The sequence below is a fragment of the Schistocerca gregaria genome, chromosome 7 (assembly GCF_023897955.1).
Source record: "Schistocerca gregaria isolate iqSchGreg1 chromosome 7, iqSchGreg1.2, whole genome shotgun sequence".
NCBI classification, from domain to species: domain Eukaryota; kingdom Metazoa; phylum Arthropoda; class Insecta; order Orthoptera; family Acrididae; genus Schistocerca; species Schistocerca gregaria.
In genome coordinates this window covers 141,236,355-141,263,191 of record NC_064926.1, presented here as the reverse complement: position 1 = coordinate 141,263,191, position 26,837 = coordinate 141,236,355, and the positions used below count along the sequence as shown (strand labels likewise).

Below are 26,837 nucleotides of genomic sequence, written 5' to 3'. Positions count from 1 at the left end.
GCTTCCGACGATTCTGAGTCCACACGCCTACAGAGCAGGGCGTAGGAGAAGGATTAGAATAATTGGCATCCGTTCCGTCGGCGTTTCGCGGAAGATCATGAATGTTAATGTCCGCGGCTTCTGAAAGTGGTTTTTGACTCAGGAAAGATGGAAATCGCAGTCAGACAGCAAAATGCAGAACACGTGCGCTTAAGTACGACTATTTAAATGGATCTCGTCATGTGCGTTCACTCCCTGTCATTGACGAAGATAAAATGTATGCTGACTTATCATTTTTCAAACTGGAAATGTTCTGAAAGCTTCAGCTCTAATTGCCTGCACGGTTACAATAACAGTATGTACAAAATACTCCTGCCAGTGAAAGCATTTGTGGTGTTCACTCTAACAGCAGACACGCTTGAAAAATTACTTCCTCTTATTACGCAGCAGCACAGCTGAATAGGTCCTAAAATGGCCGCTAACTGCCGAAAGTTAATCACATACATTACATAACAACTGTCACTGTCAGAAATAATCAAATATAAAATATTTTAGAATTGCGTGGCGTGCCTCAGATATGTCCGTCAGCACTTTTATCCATTTTTTGAATGCTGTTTCCATCATGAATCTACTGCAGAGCGTCACATAACCATAATCCAATACTGTGCGAACTACCATCATAAAGGCGAAATAAAAGTTTTAAGAAGACCATTGCAATTGAGGTGGGAGCGTCGATTTTGTACACTGATAGTTGTTTTGAAATATGCCGTGGCACCATACCATTAAAACTTTTATTCTAACTGCCTCTGGCCGCGGAAATCAGGCAATGATAAAACTTACTGAATGGCGACTCCATAGAGTCTTGTGTGCACAACGACCATATATGTGAAATTAGAAGGAAGGTAATTTTTGGCCGTAATTCTGATGGTTTATTGACAGCAAAATCGATTTTCAATCACATAGTGATCATCTTCAGTGTTGTAGTGTACAAATTAAATTCATAGGCATTGGTGTCAAGTTTTTATCAGTAACCAAAGCTATGAAACGATCAAAATAACTCAAACTGTTTGTCGCAAAAATCCGAAATGAAACTGGTACATATACAGTATGCAATAACTCCCTCTCGTACTAAACCTCCAGAAATGTCTCAATTTAGCCGATGAATCCGTAGATGGTGGTATAAGGGACATACGGTCCCCTTGGTTCTATTTAAGAGTAGGCCATATACCAACACTGAATATCTCCTTCTCCCTTTTCTTTTCGTTATGCAACACAAACAAGACAACAGATCAGCCAACAATGTCTTTCGGTTCTATCTTTGTTTCGAGTCTTCAGATGTTTGGATGGCCTGCCAATACTCTTATGCTAAATTCTACACAGTACATATAACAAAGTGCAGACAAGCAAATAAATACAGATACCCTCATCTTTTGCCATACAGGGTGATTTAGTTGCCCAGTCTGATGGATTTTATGCAACCAGAAACACCTTCAAAGCCCATGGACGATATATTCATATTCCCACCATCACCGCATGTAAATTATTAGTCCTTCAGAAAATATTAACAAGACCTTTATGGACGAAATGTTATGTAGTTAAATTTCGTACTGACATACGTTTTCGTTGGAGGCCATGATTTTCCAGTTATTCAATAAAATGGCGTCTGAAGATTACTTTTGTACTTTTTTTTATAGAATAATTCTAAAACTTCTGCTTCTAGCGAAAACCCATACCAGTACAAAATTCAGCAACATTAAATTTAGTACAAAATGGTCCTGTTCATTATTACTGTAGAACTAACAGTCTGTGTGTGACGAGCAAGAGAAAATCTAGTAAGTGATAGTTGAGGGCATTGTGGGTTACATAAAACCCATCAGTAGAGGCAGTTGAATCAGGAACTACTGTAGGCATTATGACGTGGTTTTCACTAATAGACTGATTCACGAGGAAGGTTAGTGTATATAATCTACACTCCTGGAAATTGAAATAAGAACACCGTGAATTCGTTGTCCCAGGAAGGGGAAACTTTATTGACACATTCCTGGGGTCAGATACATCACATGATCACACTGACAGAACCACAGGCACATAGACACAGGCAACAGAGCGTGCACAATGTCGGCACTAGTACAGTGTACATCCACCTTTCGCAGCAATGCAGGCTGCTATTCTCCCACGGAGACGATCGTAGAGATGCTGGATGTAGTCCTGTGGAACGGCTTGCCATGCCATTTCCACCTGGCGCCTCAGTTGGACCAGCGTTCGTGCTGGACGTGCAGACCGCGTAAGACGACGCTTCATCCAGTCCCAAACATGCTCAATAGGGGACAGATCCGGAGATCTTGCTGACCAGGGTAGTTGACGTACACCTTCTAGAGCACGTTGGGTGGCACGGGATACATGCGGACGTGCATTGTCCTGTTGGAACAGCAAGTTCCCTTGCCGGCGCAGGAATGGTAGAACGATGGGTTCGATGACGGTTTGGATGTACCGTGCACTATTCAGTGTCCCCTCGACGATCACCAGAGGTGTACGGCCAGTGTAGGAGATCGCTCCCCACACCATGATGCCGGGTGTTGGCCCTGTGTGCCTCGGTCGTATGCAGTCCTGATTGTGGCGCTCACCTGCACGGCGCCAAACACGCATACGACCATCATTGCCACCAAGGCAGAAGCGACTCTCATCGCTGAAGACGACACATCTCCATTCGTCCCTCCATTCACGCCTGTCGCGACACCACTGGAGGCGGGCTGCACGATGTTGGGGCGTGAGCGGAAGACGGCCTAACGGTGTGCGGGACCGTAGCCTAGCTTCATGGAGACGGTTGCGAAAGGTCCTCGCCGATATCCCAGGAGCAACAGTGTCCCTAATTTGCTGGGAAGTGGCGGTGCGGTCCCCTACGGCACTGCGTAGGATCCTACGGTCTTGGCGTGCATCCGTGCGTCGCTGCGGTCCGGTCCCAGGTCGACGGGCACGTGCACCTTCCGCCGACCACTGGCGACAACATCGATGTACTGTGGAGACCTCACGCCCCACGTGTTGAGCAATTCGGCGGTACGTCCACCCGGCCTCCCGCATGCCCACTATACGCCCTCGCTCCAAGTCCGTCAACTGCACATACGGTTCACGTCCACGCTGTCGCGGCATGCTACCAGTGTTAAAGACTGCGATGGAACTCCGTATGCCACGACAATCTGGCTGACACTGACGGCGGCGGTGCACAAATGCTCCGCAGCTAGCGCCATTCGACGGCCAACACCGCGGATCCTGGTGTGTCCGCTGTGCTGTGCGTGTGATCATTGCTTGTACAGCCCTCTCGCAGTGTCCGGAGCAAGTATGGTGGGTCTGACACACCGGTGTCAATGTGTTCTTTTTTCCATTTCCAGGAGTGTATTACTTCTACGCCACAAAGTCGTCTGGCCGTTCGTAGTTAGTGCTTACTCCCCTGAAGCCAGAATAGGTCGATATATAAAATATAAATTAACGTATATAACTAGTAAGAGTTCGTGAACGAGGTAATGGAGCTTCATTTTCGTAACCCTGCATGTAGTTACGTACACTGAGGACCGCAGTTCTAGGTCTGTACGAAAACCAGACAAATACTGTGAAGGAAGTTGTTTCGTAATGCTTATCATAATTAGACAAACTATGTGCTCAGGAGTTATATTCAGTCCACAGTTGCACATTTATGAGTGCCGTTACATTATTTGAACAAATAATATGGGTAAGATATCGCCTGAAGACGACCGCGACGACTAAAATAGTTTAATGTTTTCAGATTACTGGCTTCTACCGTTCCAGACGGCTGTCTTCAGATCCAGCCGCTGTACGAGAGGGCTATGTGTTGTCACTGTCTAGTGCAGCAGCTGGATCTGAAGATGGCCGTTTGAGATGGTCGAAACCAGTAATTTGAGAAGATAACTGCGATTGCGTCGGAAAATAAAAAACATAAGAAAGAAACGATACGGCTAAAAGGAGCACATGGTCCCAGTTGCAGGTTGTCTATGTAACAGCTTCCAGGAACAACACAAATTTGATTTTAAATATTTCATAGGCCGAATTTAAAATGCTGTTATATTATACTCATTAAGAGGTATAATTTTATGTCAAAAGTTGAACAGAATAAGTTAAATATTAGAGGTAGAAGCTGTCTATATGTGTTAAATCATCGTAACTCATGGTGTGCAATTACCCAGACTATACCCATCCATTATTTAAGGACAGAGCACTCAACGGCTTTCATCTAAACTCACACATAATTTGAAACCTTTCCCAAACTTTTTCTCGGTGACACTGCCCGCAAATTAATTAAAGAAAACCGTTTACCGCTTACTACATTTTCACTGCTCCTGGAAGAAAACTTCAGCATCAGCTATGGAATTTTAATTCATTACTTCTTTCTACTGACTTTACTTGCAATACATTTTCAGACAATATCCACATACACTACCGAATGTACGACACAGAGTTCAGGAGATATGACGTTGTTAACATTGACATGCGTGAAAATCTTTAAAGTCGCGGCTGTTCTGTACATGGGAGTTCGACTCTTAAAGAATCGATTTGGGGGTTACAGGTTTTAATTAACTGCAGGTAAGGACCAAGACCACTAATGAGACGAAACATGCCCTAACTTGGGTAAAAATTATTTAAGTGTAGGCTTTCTTTGATATCCGGGAACGTACCACAAGCCTTTCTCACTGCAGGAAGTTCGTCCCACTCCTTTATTTTCCACCGTTTTCGGCTTCCCTTACCCGTGATTGTGGAACCAGTTTGGACGCTTTCGCCGTTATCAGTACGACGCATCATATATCTCTCGGTTATATCTTGAAGAAGCGCATGCAGGACTTCAACCGGTGTTGTTCTGAAAGCTCCACAGAGTTTCTGGGGGTGCGTTGCGTTACGCTGGCTTCACTATGATTCCATAGCGTTTTAGCCGCGAACAAAATGCCCCTACATTTATTCCAAACACGGCCACTGCACTGAAAACGGCGTTATGAGCCACACGCACAGCGTGTGCACCTTTATTTTGTTATCTGCGTTGTTGGTTCGTGCTGTTATGTGCATAACCTTAACTGCCTTCTGTTTGACTTTGGCTACATGTGTCATAAAATTTCTCATAAAGATGCACTTGTAGATACCTGCAGACAATGTTCCTCTGTATTAAAATCTATTTGCAACCCCAAGTTCTGGACGCGCGGGATTAGCCGAGAGGTCTTAGGCGCTGCAGTCATGGACTGTGCGGCTGGTCCCGGCGGAGGTTCGAGTCCTCCCTCGGGCATGTGTGTGTGTGTGTGTGTGTGTGTGTGTGTGTGTGTGTGTGTGTGTGTGTGTTTTTGTCCTTAGGATAATTTAGGTTACGTCGTGTGTTAAGCTTAGGGACTGATGACCTTAGCAGTTAAAGTCCCATGGGATTTCACACACATTTGAACATTTTTCTAAGTTCTGTTCCTGCTTACAGAGAGCATCTTAAGCTGCAGATACGTAATTTTCAGTAGTTATTTTTAACTTGTTGCCCGCACTAATTTGCTGCACTGTGGGAGTGTTTCATTTACTTTTTCGTCTAGCTTCGCTCTGAAGTCGGCCGACACCACAATAAGGGAATCATCAGCGTAACCATCTGTTCTGTCTACTGAATTCGCTACATTATACAGCCAATGTAGTCTTTCGGATCTCTGGCTCTTGTCATCTAGGACGGCGTTACAGACACGTGATTAAAATGACACGAGTCACATTGATGTTCGCTGCTCGTCGTAGAAACACGTGGTTTTGCTGATGCGGTGTCACATGACTTTAATCTAATAGTGATGGAAGGTTTAGAGGGACACATTGTGGGCCTATTTGGAAACCAATCACCAGAAGTGTTATTAATGCGCAATGGATTGCTGCGAAGCCTGTGTTCGAGCTCCTCCCCTCCTCCCCCCCCCCCCCCCCCCCCTGGACAGCCTACGCAACCCATATTCATCACTATTCTTCCACACTTATGTCCATACATGCGATTTGAATACGCGACACACACACACACACACACACACACACAGAGAGAGAGAGAGAGAGAGAGAGAGAGAGAGAGACGCGTTACTCCAAGGCACAGACATTATTGGTCTGTTGAATGGAAGGTTGCCAAGGACGTGTTACCTTCGCCGCGTGTCACGCCACGCAACAAGCGAACGATAGTGTACCATTCATTACGAGTTGCATACAAGTTCATACAGCTCACTGTAGTACTGAAGGTAATAACTCCGCATTTTTGAATGTAGACGGTATTTATTTACACCTTTTATTCGGCCCACAACTAGTTCCGGCTTTTTAAGCCATTAAAGTGTGCTTATCTATATAAAAAGCACTGTACATTATCGCCACGAAACGGAAGCAAGTTGGCGTGCACGTAATTTGACGGGAAAGTAGTTACCTAGAACAAGATGCCGTACATATGGAAATGGCAGCTTAATCACATGAATAGCCTCCATTCATTTTGATTCACAAATTTAACTCCTCTCGATAATTTGAACGCATGCTCGAAACATTTAAGGCGGGTATAGGTGCAAAAGTATAACGCTGACCAAATAATAAAACTGAGGATGGACTAACAATTGCCGGCCGCGGTGGTCTCGCGGTTCTAGGCGCTCAGTCCGGAACCGCGCGATGCTACGGTCACAGGTTCGAATCCTGCCTCGGGCATGGGTGTGTGTGATGTCCTTAGGTTAGTTAGGTTTAAGTAGTTCTAAGTTCTAGAGGACTGATGACCACAGATGTTAAGTCCCATAGTGTTCAGAGCCATTTGACTAACAATTCCATAGATCTATGCACTTGGGTTTACGCGTGCATCTAAACACAAGTTAAGGAGAGGTAAAATCAAAATTGTCAAAGAAGCTATGGCGTGGAAAAATAGGAGTATTCGAAAGTTTTTTAATTTCATTTAGTACATAGATGATGTAGGTTGTCCTATTTGCTGGGTGGATACTGCGACTGAAATAACGAGACTCGTTTTTGACTTATAAGTCCAATGTGACTGAAATTTTCGAGAAACCTTCTATTTGTAAATACGTTTGTTCGTTGACAGTGTACTTGGTCGCTTTTTTAAATAACTACGATTTTCCATATTTTCTAGGATATTCATTTTCATATCTTTCTTCGCATGATAAGGAGCTGAAGATTATCGTTGGTTTTTTGTGGTGTGTTTGTTATTTGTGAGACGCCGCGCGGAGGATATAGCATTATTCTCGTTGGATTTGGTGTGTTCTTTTAACACCGCCATGTTTCCTGGGCTCCATGTAGATGGATAACAGGCTCTGGGTACGCCAGCACAAGACGCCAGCAGCATAAATTTTCGAGTAACATGCATTACCACCTGATAAGACGATGTCGCGTGCTGCATTCCGAGCAGCGGTCTCCCACCTACCTGCGAGCAGTCTATTGTCAGTGCAACGCTCGCAGCTGAATGAGAAACTATGCCAACACCACAAAAACCGCACCTCATTCACGTTTTAATAATTGCAATAGCTAGGAAAATGTTTATCGCCTTTACACAGAAATTCTACGTTTTGAAGTAAAAATTATCTTTTTTTTTACAGACGTAGTTGCTCATTGATTTTATTCCACTCCTCAAACTTAGTCCTGAGAATTTGCTAATTACCCACTTACGGCTGTCTTTAGCTTTTCGTTGGACTCAAAACCAAAAACTCTTTAAACGTAGGAACTGATAAAACTTACAACATTTCATATTTCCCTAAAACATTTTTAAGAACAAATGCATTCTCCTGAGAAATATAGTTTTATTTTAATTTTTTAAATTTTTAAATTTTTTTCCCTCTTTTCTTCGTCTATCAAGCGTTAGTTTGCTTCCAGTTCCCTACTACGTCGTTCTAAGCTTTGATGTTATGTTTACCGCTAATTTCAAAAAAATGGTTCAAATGGCTCTGAGCACTATGGGACTTAACATCTTAGGTCATCAGTCCCCTAGAACTTAGAACTACTTAAACCTAACTAACCTAAGGACATCACACAACACCCAGCCATCACGAGGCAGAGAAATTCCCTGACCCAGACGGGAATCGAACCCGGGATCGCTAATTTCATTTCACTATGCATCGTTACTTCCGTTTTCTGTCATTTCATTTCGGGTTCAGCTTTCTGAGTGAGTGGCTTTCGCCGACATTTCCTATCATAACATTTCCGTTGATTTTATCTGCATCATCTCTTTATGTCACTTCAGCGACAGCAGTTCTGCTGACAATAAATTGGCTCCCTATTTCCAGATGCATACGCTTTCCCACACTGCTTCGTATGTGTTTACTTTTCCAGCGTGCAGTGGGGGTCCTTTCATGTGTAATAACAGATCTATGCTCAAAATGATGTTTGTTCCTTCTGAAGATAAGTGAAACAGTGCTGAGAGTTATTCTCCGTTCTTCTTGGTTAGAGTCCAAGAAATGTGCTGATCGTCTCGCAAAAAGTTTTGTCATGGCTCTTTCTTCGTGTAAAAGATGCCGTTCTCTAGCTTCTGTCCTATCAATACCGTCAGCAATTTCGTGTATCTTCAATAGCCGATCGTTCAGTACAACGATTTTCCACTTCATCGATGTATTCATTTGTGCGTCCATGCTTGGACGTTCTTCAAATGACTCATGTTTTAGAGAAGTACGGAGATGATTTAATTTTAGCCACATAATCCTTAAACATTCGCAATGAGGATGTAGATATATTTAAAATTTTTGCCAATTTCCGATAAATTTACGTTGGTGGTAAACTGTACATCATAAACAATATTATGACACCGTGTTCATGTTTATCTATTTGAACTATACACACACACACACACACACACACACACACACACACACACACACACAATCTGAATACTTCGAAATGCTATGTAACGACTCTATTGCCCACATCACATCGAATCGCCACCGACAGAAAACGATACCAGTATCAATGCCACTTAAGCAACAGGGAGATGAATTTTCACTTAGCTTTCGTAGAAACACACACGACCGTGAAAAGTGTGTCTCATCGCGTTTCGAAAGCTCCTGTGGAGCTTTCTCGCCGGTGCATCATCGGACCAGTAAATTGGTTTTACGGCTGCAACCGGAGACATCCATGCCAAGCAAACTGCAATAGCACAGCGTGCGTCACTGCTGAGAATACATTTCTCGCTTACCACATCCGTGGCTTATCTGCTCACGTCTCTGATGGTAAAAATACCGCAGTTCGTTAGCATATCCGCCTCTGATCTAAATAGTAAGTGAACACAGTTGAATACTGAAGTCGGTAGAATAAATTTTACACAAATTACTTCCGTCATAAAGCATATTTGTGGCTGATTTTCAATTTTTTTATGATGAAAAGTCGGTCATAAGGTAAGTGAGTAAGGAGGATCTGAATCTCAGGTTGGCCTGTAACTTTTATTTCACCCCCAGCTATTATTAATGTGAAAAATGTACAAGTTGCATCATGCATAGGTGTTCATATTAAATTGTAGGCTCACTCATTCAAGTAGCAGCTACAAGAGGCAGTTGAAGTGTCGGTGGAAGGCAAGGACAGAGACCACTTCCAAAAGGGGCATGTACTGCTGTTTTCAGACCAATCATCAGATTTTTTGTGTTTTGAAAGATACTCCAAGCTTCTGCAATGAAAAACACAAACACATGAAGCCCTGCTCCTGGTCGATTGTAAGCAAGGGAGTGTTTAGTCAGGTCTGGTCCAGTAAGTACGGTATGCTCATCCGATATGTACCGGTTCAACATGGCTACCATGAAAGAAATATGATTCATTGTACACACATGACATCCAGCATAATTACACAAAGACGGGGGAACTAATAGTTATCTTGGAATCTGTGGGTAGGTCAGAGTAAGGGCGCAAAACGATTCTAGGCAACGGCTACAGAGACTAGTTGAATGACCGGGATGGTTCCTTTGAAAGGGCACGGCCGACTTCCTTCACCGTTCTTCCCTAATCCGATGAGACCGATGGCCTCGCTGTTTGGTCTCTTCCCCCAAAAAATCCAATCCAATCCAATCCACTAGTTAAATTGTCGAGAAATCCTTCCTTGCGCATCAGGCGCAATCACAGTGTGGCATTGTGTTAGATGCACCACAGAGGTATGGACTTTTGCACATTATTCATGCCGTTCACGATGAAATCGTCTGACCCTTCTGACTGGAAAAGTGGTGGCGCGATATGTCGGAAAAGACGATCTACTGGAAAACAGCCCCCCACTATTGCGAAGCAGCGCTGCACATCCTAGAAGACCGAGATAGGTGGCGTAGTGGTTAGACACTGGACTCGCATTCGGGAGGACGACGGTTCAGTCCCGCGTCCGGCCATCCTGATTTAGGTTTTCCGTGATTTTCCTAAATCGCTCCAGGCAAATGCCGGGATGGTTCCTTCGAAAGGGCACGGTCGACTTCCTCCCCCGTCCTTTCCTAATCCGATGAGACCGATGACCTCGCTGTTTGGTCTCTTCCCCCAAAGGCCGGCTGCTGTGGCCGAGCGGTTCTAGGCGCTTCAGTCTGGACCCGCGCGAACGCTACAGTCACAGATTCGAATCCCGTCTCGGGCATGGATCTGTGTGATGTCCTCCGGTTAGTCGCGTTTAAGTAGTTTTAAGTTCTAGGGGACTAATGACCTCAGCAGTTAAGTCCCATAGTGCTCAGAGTCATTTGAACCATATCCTTCCCCCAAAACAACCCCAACCCCCTAATGCTCCCTCTGAAGCTCTTAACTTCTTAACCACCTATAAATTCCATTGCTGTTGGACGCAACGGCGGTAGAAGTCAAATGACAATCTTAATAGCGGACGACAATCGGATCGAGCTGTTTTCAGAAAACTGTCAGCAGACAAGACACAGCAGATAGGGCCCGGCGACACCCAACGCAAGTATCTTTTAGTCACACAGGAGTGGGTTAATTTCTTCCGTATTCCACTTCGGGACTGTCGAATACCCTCCGCAGTCTTTCCAGTAGCGTGTCATTCCTTCTTCTTCTTCTTCTTCTTCTTCTTCTTCTTCTTCTGTTAAGCCCTCTGTACGACTATGGATAGCCCCTTCATGGATTGCACTGTCTTCTCCTCCTCGCAGAACATCTTTATCCATTCTCTTCTGTTTTCCCGCTCTTTTGCCGTGACCGTCAGCATCCTCTTCTATTGTCTGCTCCACATACTGCTTCTTATCTTTTACCTGTATTCTTCTCTGTCGTTGATCTCTTCCTTTTGATCGATGTCTACTTGCTTCTCCAATTTTTTTTCTATTCCACCTTGATCCCCAATCCACAACGGTACTTCCTGAGTTCAACAACGCACTTGGCTCTTCTCCTTCCTCTTACCCTCCCCTTGCTCCTCATACTCTTTTCAGCATTCTATCCAACCATCCAAGGTCCAGATCTTGATGTTACACATATTTTTTTCATTTGTTCTTCACTGAGGATACCCATCTCAGTGAGGCGAAATACACTACCACTAGAACTGACATGTGGTTACATTTTCACGCAATTTGGATGCATAGATCCTGAGAAATCAGTACCCAGAACAACCACCGCTGGCCGTAATAACGGCGTGTACAGTTATAGCTGCCCATGCAACTTAAACACGATACCACAGTTCATCAAGAGTAGTGACTGACGTATTGTGACGTGCCAGTTGCTCGATCACCATTGACCATACGTTTTCCAGTGGTGAGAGATCTGGAGAATGTGCTGGCTTTCTGTGTCTCGAAAGGCCCGTACAGGACCTGCAACATGCGGTCGTGCATTATCCTGCTGAAATGTAAGGTTTCGCAGGGATCGAATGAAGGGTAGAGCAACGGGTCGTAACACATCTGAAAAGTAACGTCCACTGTTCAATGTGCCGTCAATTCGAACAAGAGCTGACCGAGACGTGTAACCAGTGGCACCTCATACCATCACGCCGGGTGATACGCCAGTATAGCGATGATGAATACAAGCTTCCAATGTGCGTTCATCGCGATGTCGCCAAACACGGATTCATCCGAAAAATGACATTGTGCCATTCGTACACCCAGGTTCGTCATTGAGTACACCATCGCAGGCGCTCCTGTCTGTGATGCAGCGTCAAGGGTAACCGCAGCCACGGTCTCCGAGCTGATAGTCCATGCTACTGCAAACGTCGTCGAACTGTTCGTGCAGATGGTTGTTGTCTTGCAAACGTCCCCATATGTTGACACCGGGATCGAGACGCGGCTGCACGATCCGTAACAGCCATGCGGATAAAATGCCTGTCATCTCGACTGCTAGTGATACGAGGCCGTTGGGATTCAGCACTGCGTTCGGTATTACCCTCCTGAACCCACTGATTCCTTATTCTGCTAACAGTCATTGGACCTCGACCAACCCGAGCAGCAATGTCGCGATACGATAAACCGCAATCGCGATAGGCTACAATCCGACCTTTATCGAAGGCGGCAACGTGATGGTACGCATTTCTCCTCCTCCATCACAACAACGTTTCACCAGGCAACGCCGCCCAACTGCTGTTTGTGTATGAGAAATCGGTTGAAAACTTTCCTCAAGTCAGCACGTTGTAGGTGTCGCCACCGGCGCGAACCTTGAGTGAATGCTCTGAAAAGTTAATCATTTGTGTATCAAAGCATCTTCTTCTGACGGTTAATTTTCTTGTCTGTAGCACGTCATCTTCGTGGTGTAGCAATTTTAATGGCCAGTAGTGTAATAATTTGTTTGTCTGTACATGTACATCTCATCTACCGATTTCAGCCCCATTCGGATAATTCTTTCGCAGTGCGTCGCTTTTATTTTTCTTAGGATATATATTCATTAAGTCCGGTCCGATAGCTGAGTGGTCAGCGCGGTGGTCTCTCATGCCAAGGGTCCCTGGTTCGATTTCCGGCTAGGTCGGAGATTTTGTCCGCTCAGGGACTGGGTGTTGTGTTGTTTTCATTATCATTTCGTCATCACCAGTGGAAGGCAACGGGAAACCACCACTGGCATCACTTCCCTAGACGCTCATGCGGTGGACCTCTACGACGAGGCTTCCCCAATGACAAGACCTGCCGTAAGGCAGAACACAAAGTTTAAGTTATATTCGTGAACTACGTCTAATTAACGCAGAAATGGAACTGCGAAGGAGTAAGTATGAAGTGTTCACTCAGAAAGGTATATCACTGATCAGGGGAGTGTTATGGGACCATTGCTTTTCACAATATATATAAATGACCTAGTAGATAGTGTCGGATATTCCATGCGGCTCTTCGCGGATGATGCTGTAGTATACAGAGAAGTTGCAGCATTAGAAAATTGCAGAGAAATGCAGGAAGATCTGCAGCGGATAGGCACTTGATACAGGGAGTGGCAACTAGCCCTTAACATAGACAAATGTAATGTATTGCGAATACATAGAAAGAAGGATCCTTTATTGTATGATTATATGATAGCAGAACAAACACTGGTATCAGTTAGCCGGCCGCGGTGGTCTCGCGGTTCTAGGCGCGCAGTCCGGAACCGTGCGACTGCTACGGTCGCAGGTTCGAATCCTGCCTCGGGCATGGATGTGTGTGAGGTTAGTTAGGTTTAAGTAGTTCTAAGTTCTAGGGGACTGATGACCACAGCAGTTGAGTCCCATAGTGCTCAGAGCCATTTGAACCATTTGGTATCAGTTACTTCTGTAAAATATCTGGAAGTATGCTTGCGGAACGATTTCAAGCGGAATGATCATATACAATTAATTGTTGGTAAGGCGGGTGCCAGGTTGAGATTCATTGGGAGAGTGCTGAGAAAATGTAGTCAATCAACAAAAGAGGTGGCTTACAAAACACTCGTTCGACCTATACTTGAGTATTGCTCATCAGTGTGGGATCCGTACCAGGTCGGTTTGACAGAGGAGGTAGAGAAGATCCAAAAAAGAGCGGCGCGTTTCGTCACAGGGTTATTCGTTAAGTGTGATAGCGTTACGGAGATGTTAAGCAAAGTCAAGTGGCAGACTCTGGAAGAGAGGCGCTCTGCATCGCGATGTAGGTTGCTGTCCAGTTTTCTAGAGCGCCCGTTTATGGATGAGGTATCGAATATATTGCTTCCACCGGCCGGAGTGGCCGGCGGTTCTAGGCGCTACAGTCTGGAACCGCGCGACCGCTACGATCGCAGGTTCGAATCCTGCCTCGGGCATGGATGTGTGTGATGTCCTTACGTTAGTTAGGTTTACGTAGTTCTAAGTTCTAGGGGGCTGATGACCTCAGAAGTTAAGTCGCATAGTGCTCAGTGCCATTTGTACCATTCAAACCATATTGCTTCCCCATTCTTATATCTCCCGAGGAGATCACGAATGTAAAATTAGAGATTCGATCGCGCTCCGAGGCTTTCCCGCAGTCGTTCTTCCCGCGAACCATACGCGACTGGAACAGGAAAGGGAGGTAATAACAGTGACACGTAAAGTGCCCTCCGCCACACACTATTGGATGGCTTGCAGAGTATGAATGTAGATATAGATGTAGCTGCCAGCAACCATGGCACAGCAGTCTACGAAATCTCATTCGCCTTACTCCATCGAGAAATTGGAGCCTGTCTGAGACAAGCGGCGAAAGCCTGTCGCGGCCTGTCAGTCAGAGAGACAGAGCGCCCGTGTCCCGCGTAGCGGCCTATTTGTAGAAGCGATTGCATCACCGGGGTTGATCTGGCCACGGCGCCGGCAGCGTTTGATGCTCCCTCGCCTGGCGCACCGCCCACGCACTCGCCGCACACAGCCGGCAGGCACCCGCAGATCCGGGACGGTGCGTGTACGCGCGCCAGACACGCCCAGTGTGTGTGTGTACGTATGTATGTACGCGTCTCCGAGGCGCCCTGTAGCTGAGGCCGGCGTGGGCGGCAGCTGACGCGACGCCGACAGCTTACGCCGGACTCACCTCTAAAACCGGCCACCAGTTTACCGGCGATTGTGTACTCGATCTTGACACACACGGGCAGAAATAACCCGCCCGGTCTGACGCAGCGACACTCGTACGGCACCGCAGTGTATGAGCTGTCCCTCAGTGCGGAACTGGCCAGAGCTGTCAACCCAGCTGTCTACCCTCCAGACGGGCAAACCGGAACTTGCCTCGTATACGAGACATCACACTAATACCGTGCAGCACAATCTCTAGTTTTGATAACGGTCTCAATTCGGCCAACAAGAGGATTCACAGGTTATTTTTGGTATGCCACATCCACCTCAAGCCACTCATCGATGATCAAATACCAAAGCGCTATCAAAATGCCGAGAACCTGGCTTCTACGTGTCAACCGCTGTTGAAAATTGTCCCACACATTTTCTGTGGGATAAATTTGGAAAGCGTAATAATTTATGACGGAAGAAGAAAGGGAGGGGGGGGGGTGTAAATATCAGATTAACACGGGTAACAAAGAAGCGTATTACTATCAAAATGCGGAGAACCTGGCTGCTACATGTCATCCGCTGTTCAAAATTGTCCCACACATTTTCTGTGGGATAAATACGGAAAGCATAATAATTTATGACGTAAGAAGAAAGGGAGGGGGGTGTAAATATCAGATTAACACGGGTAACGAGTGTATCTCTGGAACAAAGAAGCCCATTACTATCGAACACAGGCCTTAAATCAAAGAAGAATGTACGTCTCGAGGATAGTATTGTATGGAGGTGAAACATGGACTGTGAGGAAAACTGAGAAGAAGAGAAATGAAGCTGTTGAGGCGTCATGCTGTTAAAAAATGCTGAAAATTAGGTGGACTGGTAAAATAAATGAGTTTCTCAGTAGAATCGGTGGGTATAGAAATATGTGGGAAACATGAAGACGGGAGAGGATGATAATAATGAGCGTATGGCATTGGTGGCCGGGAGACCCCTCGCGGGGAGGTTCGGCCGCCGCTCCACAAGTTCTTTAACGCCACTACGCTGATTTGTGAGTGAATGAATGAGGATGAAATGATGATGAAAGACACACAACACCCAGTCATCTCGAGGCAGAGACAATCCCTGACCCTGCCGGCAATCGAACCCGGGACCCAGTGCGCGGGAAGCGGGAACGTTACCGCAAGACCACGAGTCACGGATGGAGAGGATGGTAGGACTTGTGTTAAGACATAGTGAATAACTTCCATGATACTAGAATGAGCTGTGGATGGCATGAAGTGAAGAGGAACACACATAATAAATAATTGAGGACCTAGGGTGGAAGTGTTGCTCTGAGATGAATACGACGTAATGGGACGTACCAAACTAGTCAGATGACTGATGACAAATAATAAAACGTGGGGTGTTTCAGCGTGCAAGTTGCGATACAATAGGATGCCTGTGTGGTCGTCAAACCAGAAAGTAATCACCCTCGAATATCCCCAAGGATGAGGCATCGCTGAATTATTTGTTACATACGATGTTTGAGAGGCCTATTTACTCGCTGTTGTTTTGGTGTAAGTCGTCAGGTTTCCGAGTCCGTTGCAATGAAGATAAAGTGTTCAAGGTTATTGGAGCGCGTCCACAACTCTACGTTTAGTCCTCCTGCTGCCATCTTCCTCAGGAGTGGCTGGACGCTGTGGACACCAGAGTAGCTCTGACGACCAACCGAACAGAGAGTTCGAAACTTGACCTTTGGAGAAGTAATCTGAAGAAGAATATAACGCGCCTAATCACCCAGAAGATTTATAATAACTACAAGGCACACGAAAGTGTGCACACTTATAAGAAAACAACAGCATATAAATAAGCCCGTAAAACATTGTATATCTCAACTTTGGGGTTAATCGCTCATGTTAAACTGATGGTGACTCAGTTGTATGTGTTCTAGACGTAAGTGGAGCAGTCGACCATCCCGTCCTTGAGCTGCTGTGCGTTCTCTCCACATCTGTTAACTAACAATAATTTATGGTCAATTCGATAAAGCGTTCGATATGTTCCCTCCTATATTGGCTCGCACCAATACACCCGAGCCTCGTGACTGTAAGACCGAATCCTACATCACCATCTACCCTATATGAAAAGGTATAAAAAAAATTAAGCTTACAAAATTTTGGTGGGCTCAAAATGGTTCAAATGGCTCTGAGCACTATGGGACTTAACATCTATGGTCATCAGTCCCCTAGAAGTACTTAAACCTAACTAACCTAAGGACAGCACACAACACCCAGTCATCACGAGGCATCTCTGACGCCGCCGGGAATCGAACCCGGGAACCCGGGCGTGGGAAGCGAGAACGCTACCGCACGACCACGAGTTGCGGACACAAAATTTTGGAGTCCTTTTAGGAGATAGAAAGAACTACTTCTTACCGTGACTAAAATGTCAGACGTGCACCATTTTCCCAGGGTCTATTGGAGGTTGATGCTACTGATGTTCAAAGATGTAGTTCAGTCAAGGATTTGAAGCTAGTGATATTCAGAGAAGGAGTTCAAGGTGCCGTTTGATGAATACTGTTTTAGAGATGTTGTTCACCTCCTAAGGATTTCTTTTTGTCAGGAAAGATGGAGCGCTTTGTGTATGAGACACGACAGACACTCCAAAAGACAGAACTATCCGTTTAGCTGAAACTGCAACCCTTATTTGTGAAACACCTGTTTGTTTACAAAAAAAACAAGTGATAGATGATCATTATCACAGATGCCAGTTGTGCATTAACATAAATGGACGATATTTTTAGTAACATCTGAAAAACAATGTTCATCAAGGCAGTTTGAACGCCGTTTCTGAACATTACTGGTGTCAAAATCATCACGGTGAACCTGTGCCAAAGTTTCTCTTTATCCCCTCTAAAGATTATAAAAGTTCATGTACGTAGATTTTTCTACACACTTTATATTCATATTCAGGACTCCCTTTGTGGTTCTGTTCGCCTACCATTTCTTAAACAATGGCTTTCAGGAACAGCTCAGGTTTTTTTCATTTCATTATAATCTTTACCAGACATTTCTTCTTTGGCTCGTATCAGGGCGCCTTCGTTAATTATTTTATCAATGCATCAGTCACGTCAAAAATTTAACAAGCTTGCCACGTGCTCTCTACGCGATCTAATACGCTGCAGCTTCGCTGTACTGTTACAAAGCCCACAAGAGACGGTTTTAGTGCTGCTACTATGCTACAAATTTATGTATCCAACAACGCTTGACGTCTATTACGAAGATATAGTAACGATAGTAGGAAGTTAACGTAGCATAGAGAAACTGTTGAAAATCTGCTAAAGTTTTACGTTGACCGTGTGTACGTTTCTGAAACACCTGAGCCAAATCTCTCACATTATCTTTACACAGGAGGGGGAGAGGTGGAAGCCATTAACCAGTGACGTTCAAATTGTCACTAAGGGCAAAAGGCGAAAGTAAATACCGATAAGGTTACAGCAGATACTAAGAAGTAATGCGCGAGGAAACCTTTCAGCCTACTTGGTAAGGGAGAAACCGCCGGTTGGTGTCGGACGTGGCGGCTTCCATTAACGCAGAGACAACAAAGCGTATTTGCCTAAGCACCGAAGACCGCTCGGTTTAAACTGCAGCGTACACAAAGAGTTTCGGGACCACAACGCTTCCGATGACGAGAAGCCATTATTCTTAGGATACGATGGAAAGCCGCTAGTAAATAGCAATAAGATATCGTTATTCATTACCACAGCAGAGAAGATATATTGTTGTACTTCATATTTCTGCACAGCACATTAACTTTTCAATAAGCTCGCTGCAGCCTAAATGAATTCTGTGCAAAAACGTTTTCCAGAGGATTGATAATTCATACACGTATCATATGAGTCACGACTTCACCTCAATTTAACCGACTACTTTTGAACTTTTAAGAATGTGTAATATTACGAGGGAATGAGGTGAGACATGTGCAGGTAGCTGCACCACATAGAAATTTCCTCAATTCACTGGCCTCGTTGGCCTTGTAACAAAATTTATATTAGCCAAGGTCTAAAGTCTGTTGTGACATGACTGTAGCACTGTGCCGCAGCAGAATAGGAGGTAGGACATTGTCCTGGTTGTTTATACCTCTTCGAGGTATAACAATAATTCGATAATACGTAAACGTTAGTTCCTGTGGCCAGCATGACTATCGTATTCTCTTGGAAAATCACTCAGCTGTCTTTCAAAAGAAAGGAAGTGGACTCTCTGGAGAAGGCGTATAGATGCACCAGGATGAAGACTTCATTTTTAAACACTGACGACTATCTTAATTAAGAAATTAAATCACAAATCGAAATTAATATCGCATAACCAATTATACCGAAGATAGTCCTGTAAATGAAGAATAATTTAGCATACATTTCAGATCTCTGTTTAAGACCGAAGTCAGTGAAATACCTTCTTCAGAAGGAAAGAATTCTTAATAACTAACTTAAATAAAAACTTAGCATAAGCAGTTAATTTGCCTAGATTCAAAACCACAAAAATTAGTTTGCTGAAACATTGGCAACGATGTGACACTATAATGTCTCCTGTTACAGGGTTTACCGGTTTTTTAAAGGATCTCTTGACGCCCTTGAGAGATTTTTAAGGGTTGTCATTTAAATATAGCATTAAAATTATGATTTAAAATTTTATTCGTATTTAACCATTACCAATTTCGAATTTTTTAGAATCCGTCGTCAGAGAGCTCTTACAAGCTTTCACGCTGGTGCCTCGCTTGTGCTCGTAAATTGTTTGGTGATGAAACATAAGAAATTTTTTTAAGTCCACACGGCCAGTTTCGGCTTCTGTATTGGGGCATTATCAAATGTCTGTGAAACTACCTAATGTTAACACATAATATGACGGGTACGTAGATTTTTTTGTAATAGGAGATGAGAGACAATGTTCATGTATGTACAGCACAAGCGCAAAAAGAATGTATTACTTACGTAATACTGTAGAGAAGCAACGTCAAATGATAAAAATAAGTCAAGCCAATTTTAAAAAGTTTTGCGCCCAATGACGTCATGAGAATAATGGACGTGTCGCAATCATAACAGTTGTCAAATCAGATGCATTAAAACTGTTGACATCCTTTAGGTTAAAAGAGAGATATTCTGACGTGTTTCACCATTACAATGCATTTTTTTCAAGTAAAATGCTGAAAGTAAATATTTGGAATTAATAAAAGTGTAAAAACAGTTCCAATGAACAAGGCGTCCAAGCCAAGCTTAAAGGTACGACTTCTAAAGTGTAAAAATTTGAACCATCGGGACCTATTGAGGGCTATAGCATAGTTTCGACGCCGGCCGCGGTGGTCTCGCGGTTCTAGGCGCGCAGTCTAGAACCGTGCGACTGCTACGGTCGCAGATTCGAATCCTGCCTCGGACATGGATGTGTGTAATGTCCTTAGGTTAGTTAGGTTTAACTAGTTCTAAGTTCTAGGAGACTGGTGACCACAGCAGTTGAGTCCCATAGAGCTCAGAGCCATAGTTTGGACGCATCGTCAGTTGCTTACAGAAGTATGTTTACAGAGAACCATGTATAACTGCGAAACTGTAGAATATCTTTAAAATAAGTTGTCGATAATTGGGCGGCAGTTACCCAAGAAATTGGTGCTCTTTAATGAACATTTCTCAGTAAGCATCTTCTCCTTGCCTTTTTTTCAGGTGAGTAATTTTCTCTCTCTTTATAAATGTCCATAAGGCAGCCCGTCTCCACTGTACGAAGAATCACAAGATTGTTTTTGAAGATGTTACTCTGTCACCACCTTGCATAATGTGAGCTGCGAATGTGGAATTTACTTCCTGTATCATTTATGTTTAGTTCTGTGTGTTCCTTATATCACGTTTCGAAATGTCTTCCAGTTTACCCGATGTAGCTCGTCTTACATGCAGAGCATTGAACTTTGTATATGCTATCATTTGGGTATACGTCACAAGTTGCATTGACATGTGTATTACAAGGCGTAAAAGTGACGATTGAGATTTATATGCAACTCCAAAAATTTTATTTTTTCAAAATGTTATTTAATTCGTGTGAAACCTGGCTACTGAAAGAAAACGAAACAAATTGTTCTTTGTTCATGCATTGCAATTCTGAAACCCGTCAGATAACTCTTTTTAAGCTTAACCATATCAAGAGTTTCAAGGGTTCCGAGTGTACAGTATTTATTATTACAGCACGCTGATTTATATGACGACGTCACTTGGCGGAAAACTTTTTTAAATCCACTTGACTTCTACTGCTTTTATACACTCCTGGAAATTGAAATAAGAACATCGTGAAATCATTGTCCCAGGAAGGGGAAACTTTATTGACACATTCCTGGGGTCAGATACATCACATGATCACACTGACAGAACCACAGGCACATAGACACAGGCAACAGAGCATGCACAATGTCGGCACTAGTACAGTGTATATCCACCTTTCGCAGCAATGCAGGCTGCTATTCTCCCATGGAGACGATCGTAGAGATGCTGGATGTAGTCCTGTGGAACGGCTTGCCATGCCATTTCCACCTGGAGCCTCAGTTGGACCAGCGTTCGTGCTAGACGTGCAGACCGCGTGAGACGACGCTTCATCCAGTCCCAAACATGCTCAATTGGGGACAGATCCGGAGATCTTGCTGGCCAGGGTAGTTGACTTACACCTTCTAGAGCACGTTGGGTGGCACGGGATACATGCGGACGTGCATTGTCCTGTTGGAACAGCAAGTTCCCTTGCCGGTCTAGGAATGGTAGGACGATGGGTTCGAAGACGGTTTGGGTGTACCGTGCACTATTCAGTGTCCCCTCGACGATCACCAGAGGTGTACGGCCAGTGTCGGAGATCGCTCCCCAAACCATGATGCCGGGTGTTGGCCCTGTGTGCCTCGGTCGTATGCGGTCCTGATTGTGGCGCTCACCTGCACGGCGCCAAACACGCATACGACCATCGTTGGCACCAAGGCAGAAGCGACTCACATCGCTGAAGACGACACGTCTCCATTCGTCCCTCCATTCACGCCTGTCGCGACACCACTGGAGGCGGGCTGCACGATGTTGGGGCGTGAGCGGAAGACGGCCTAACGGTGTGCGGGACCGTAGCCCAGCTTCATGGAGACGGTTGCGAATGGTCCTCGCCGATACCCCAGGAGCAACAGTGTCCCTAATTTGCTGGGAAGTGGCGGTGCGGTCCCCTACGGCACTGCGTAGGATCCTACGGTCTTGGCGTGCATCTGTGCGTCGCTGTGGTCCGGTCCCAGGTCGACGGGCACGTGCACCTTCTGCCGACCACTGGCGACAACATCGATGTACTGTGGAGACCTCACGCCCCACGTGTTGAGCAATTCGGCTGTACGTCCACCGGGCCTCCCGCATGCCCACTATACGCCCTCGCTCAAAGTCCATCAACGGCACATACGGTTCACGTCCACGCTGTCGCGGCATGCTACCAGTGTTAAAGACTGCGATGGAGCTCCGTATGCCACGGCAAACTGGCTGACACTGACGGCGGCGGTGCACAAATGCTGCGCCGCTAGCGCCATTCGACGGCCAACACCGCAGTTCCTGGTGTGTCCGCTGTGCCGTGCGTGTGATCATTGCTTGTACAGCCCTCTCGCAGTGTCCGGAGCAAGTATGGTGGGTCTGACACACCGGTGTCAATGTGTTCTTTTTTCCATTTCCATGAGTGTAATTTTACGTTGCATCTTTACAGCGTTCTTCTGCACTTGAACTGTACACATATAAGCATTGTCTGTCATCAGATATTATAAAAAATACCTTTATACCCATCATATGATGTGTTAAGATTTGTCAGTTTGAGATACACTTGATAATGGCCTAAAATAAAGTCAAAACCGGACAATGGACTTAATTAAGTTCTAAGCAACTGCAGCTCCTTTCCACTAACTCAACAACAGTTGTTGAACCGTAATCATCCTAACATGGAGATACTAATAAATTTTGTTTTGTTTAAAGTTCCTTAAATGTTTGGGAAAGATTTATTTTTGACGAATCATACATTAAACGGTCTTCATGTGCATTAACATACAATTACATGATAACTTACGTAGTGTACGTTCCCGAGCGACGCATTTGTCGAATATTTCTGCTGAACTTTCACGGTGTTGAACGCGCACTATGTATGATATGTACAGTTCACTAACAAGTAACCAGTATTGTTTGTTTTGTTTTCGGATACCACATACTATGTCCACCATTCACAATACTGCGTTCCATGTTAACATGGATAATAAAAACAAAAACATTACTGCCTATAGACGCAGTGTACAGTACATGGGGATAATAAAATATGTCTTTGCTGCAGTTACGAAAATGATTTTAAAGTTCGAATATGAAGTTGCATTACGTAATGTGACACGTCCATCTGAACGAAAAAGAATTATATGAAATACGAGGGTTGTCCAGAAAGTAAACGGTTCAAATGTCCCCTAGAAATTAGAACTACTTAAACCTAACTAACCTAAGGACATCACACACATCCATGCCCGAGGCAGGATTCGAACTTGTGACCATAGCGGCCGTGCGATTCCAGACTGTATCGCCTAGAACCGCTCGGCCACAGAGGCCGGCCAGAAAGTAAGTTCCGATCGCTCTCTAAATGGAAACCACAGTGAAAAATTAGGAACATTTTATGTGCAAGGTTAGCTACACTTTCCAGATACTTCTCTACATAGTCGCCAATCCGACTTAAGACATTTTTTCGGAGCGCTATACCTAATTTCCAACACCATCGTCATACAAGGCAGCCGCCTGTGCTTTCCGATAATTCTCTACACTGGCCTGTAGCGCGTAGTCTGCGCCAAAGTGTTGTATTCGTGTCCAGTGTTTCATGTGAACAGAGATGACACTCAAGACGAGCCAATTGGGGCTATGTTGTGGGTGATCAAACACTTCCCATCGAAAATGCTGCAGGAGCGTCTTCACTGCCCCTGCAGATTGCGGCTGAGAATTGCCATGCAAAAGGACGTGCGTGGCAGTTGTGTTAGGTGGGCTGCATTCATTAAGGCGAAGCCTCTCAGCGGACCCTCCTACTTGGCGGGAGACATCGTTGTTCTAGCCACCTTTACTCGCTCACGGTGCGCTCACAACTGAAAAGAGCGTCTTGATGCGATCGACGATCATACTAGAGACACTACCCAACACATCCGTCCAAATCTTCATCGGGTTTTCACTGTGGTGTCCATTTCGGGACCAATCAGAACTTACTTTCTGGACAATCCTCGTATAACAATTATTTCTTAAAACTATGAATGACTTATGGATGTGGTATTCATAGTTCTGAAATCATCGTAGTTATCTCTCAGAAAATTCTCTGTACCTTCAATTTATACGTAAGAGTTTTTTTAAAATAACTGACTTACCGATGCCATTCATAGTTTAACTGAGAAATGTTTGTCAATCTGCAATTTGAACAACTTAGATAAGAGCTTTACTTTTCGCCTGAGTTTGTTTAACGCGAAAGCGTGACAGAAATGTTCATCACAATCCAATGGCAGACGCTACAAGAATGATGTCTTACATTATCAGATTCAAAGCGCCTATCTTTAAATACGTATCACTGAAGAAACATTATCCCCACAAACTTATCTCACTTGACGACCACTACGTAAAAATTGTAATAACCTTGTATGTAAAGTGGAGAGTCTATAGCCTTACTTCCTGCGTACTGTCCTTGAGTTATAGAAGGAAAAGATGAGGACAGAGGCATGAATCGCGTACACTTTTTACTTCCAGGAACATGTCATATAACTACCAGCGTAGATGTTATGTTTTCTGGTTGTAAGCGATATTTTTATGGTCATTGAATCGATTAACAATCTACAGATCTTTTCCGCTAAGAAAACAAAGAAATTAAGATGAAAGACACAGATAAAATTCATTTCTATTTTGTTACAAAAATCACAAGGAACACAAGAGCTATTTCCTGTATATTTATTGTGCGATGTTATAAAGGAGAGAAACTTACCATTAACGATCCTGATTCGCGCTGATGTGTTTTAGAGGTTCAGAGCAGCGAGTTGACCCGGTATCTTGTTACGCCTTCTGTTAAAATAAAAAAGAAAGATTAGGGTACTGTTTGCTTGGTGACGCATGTAAGATTGTATGATTTGCTTGTGTTTTGCTGATGTGTACTAGACCCGTTGCAGACCCCTGAAGTTTCTCTGCTGAACGTGATGGAAAAAATGAATAAATCACTCACTTCTGTCAACAACGGACACGTAGTTCAAATGAAGACAGTCATCATATATATATATATATATATATATATATATATATATATATATATATATATATATATATGATCTTGATACACAAACTTAGCAATCTTGATAAGGTGGAGTAGTGTCCACCATGGAAAGAAATAATAAACAATGATAAATAAAATGTTCAGTTCTGCCACAGTGAATTGATTTCTTCCCCACACCATGTATTTCAGAAGTGTGACTTCTGTCATCACCACGTGTGGTAAGATGAATAAACTATTCAGCAGTCTAAGTATTTACCTTATCATACTTGAGCTATTCACTACACTATACGCTTCAGGAGGCTTTCTTCCATGATCAAATGTTGTAGGGGTGATAATGAAACTGTTCACCTTAGCATTCTAAAAATTGTTACTGTTAATCTACACAGCTTACAAGCTTACAGCATTAGTTTCATTATTCATCTTTCCACGTCCAATGACGTGCGCCTGCCTTCCGAAACACATAGTGTGGAGAGCAAAGTAATCAGGAGTGGCTGAACATTCATTTAATCACTGATTAACCTCAGAGCAAGTGTTTCTTATACACACGTTGTACAGTCGGCGTTGATACACCAACAAATACCGGTGTGGTCATGAGCGCATCCAAACACGATAGCTCCCTTCCACCATTCTGCACGCCGACACATCTTAGTGCACTCTTTCTGTACAGGTGATTGGCATACATACACAACTTGAGAGCCAAGATCTACGTAAGAACCTACAGCTTTCCGTAGTGACCACTGTTCTTGTTTAATGGGTGCTTAACATTTTATCCAGGAAAAAGGGACTGATGATCTACTTGTTCGGTCTCTTCAAATCATCCAACCGACCAACATTTTATCCGGTGAGCTCACACTTGTGTGATCCGTATTATATAACTGTCAGATATTTGGAACTTACTTCAGTGCAACAACTTGCTTAACTGAACTTACAAGAGCTGCATGGATAGTCAGATATTTCATTCGCAAGTTAATGTCACTTACTACAGTTGGAACTTTAATAGTGGCAACTATTTATTTAAAACTTACACAAAATAGACAAAAAGCACTTCGTCTTCAGGCGACGAGTGGCCCACCGGGACCATCCGACCGCCGTGTCATCCTCAGTGGAGGATGCGGATAGGAGGGGCGTGGGGTTAGCACACCGCTTTCTCGGTCGTTATGTGGTATTCTTGACCGAAGCCGCTACTGTTCGGTAGAGTAGCTCCTCAATTGGCATCACGTGGCTGAGTGCACCCCGAAAAATGGCAACAGCGAATGGCAGCCCGGATGGTCACCCATCCGAGTGCCGACCACGCCCGACAGCACTTGACTTCGGTGATCTCACGGGAACCGGTGTATCCACTGCGGCAAAGCCATTGCCCACACAAAATAGATACATGTTTCAAAGTTTCACTGTCCGTCAGAGTGGTCACTAGCATTGTGTATAGCCCGCCGCCACCTAAATGGAAGTCATAGGATACCCTTATCAGCGGCAGTTATGTTGATGGTGTGACTAAAGCGGTACATTTCCTGACGAATCTCTGTAGCAGTTCAGCAACAAACGTCATGAAGTGCCTCCTTCAATTTAGTTAGCTATCATGCTGAAGTCACAACGTCTTAAGTCAGAAAGTGTGGTGAGTGAAATAGGCTTTCTAGCCCCATCGACCTAACAAATCAGTCACAATTTGCGCCCGAACATTGTTCTGCAAAATGATGGGCGGTTCCCGGAAAAAGTATCGCCACTCGTTTCTCTAACAAGGAGAGGCCCCGACCAGT

At 44.4% G+C, this 26,837-nt stretch overlaps 2 protein-coding genes across 2 annotated transcripts in view; one reads left to right on the top strand and one right to left on the bottom strand.

Moving 5' to 3' along the window:
• The window catches only part of LOC126282191 (synapsin), a 783,143-nt gene that overhangs the window by 456,146 nt on the left and 300,160 nt on the right, over nt 1-26,837 (top strand). The gene's annotated exons all lie outside the window — the stretch shown is intronic.
• LOC126282193 (tissue inhibitor of metalloproteinase) overlaps nt 1-26,837 on the bottom strand; it is a 319,649-nt gene that overhangs the window by 179,812 nt on the left and 113,000 nt on the right. Inside the window, exon 2 of the mRNA XM_049981721.1 lies at nt 24,802-24,878. Coding sequence (XP_049837678.1) covers nt 24,802-24,804 — 3 coding nt within the window. The 5' untranslated portion in view covers nt 24,805-24,878. The remainder of the gene's footprint in view (nt 1-24,801; nt 24,879-26,837) is intronic.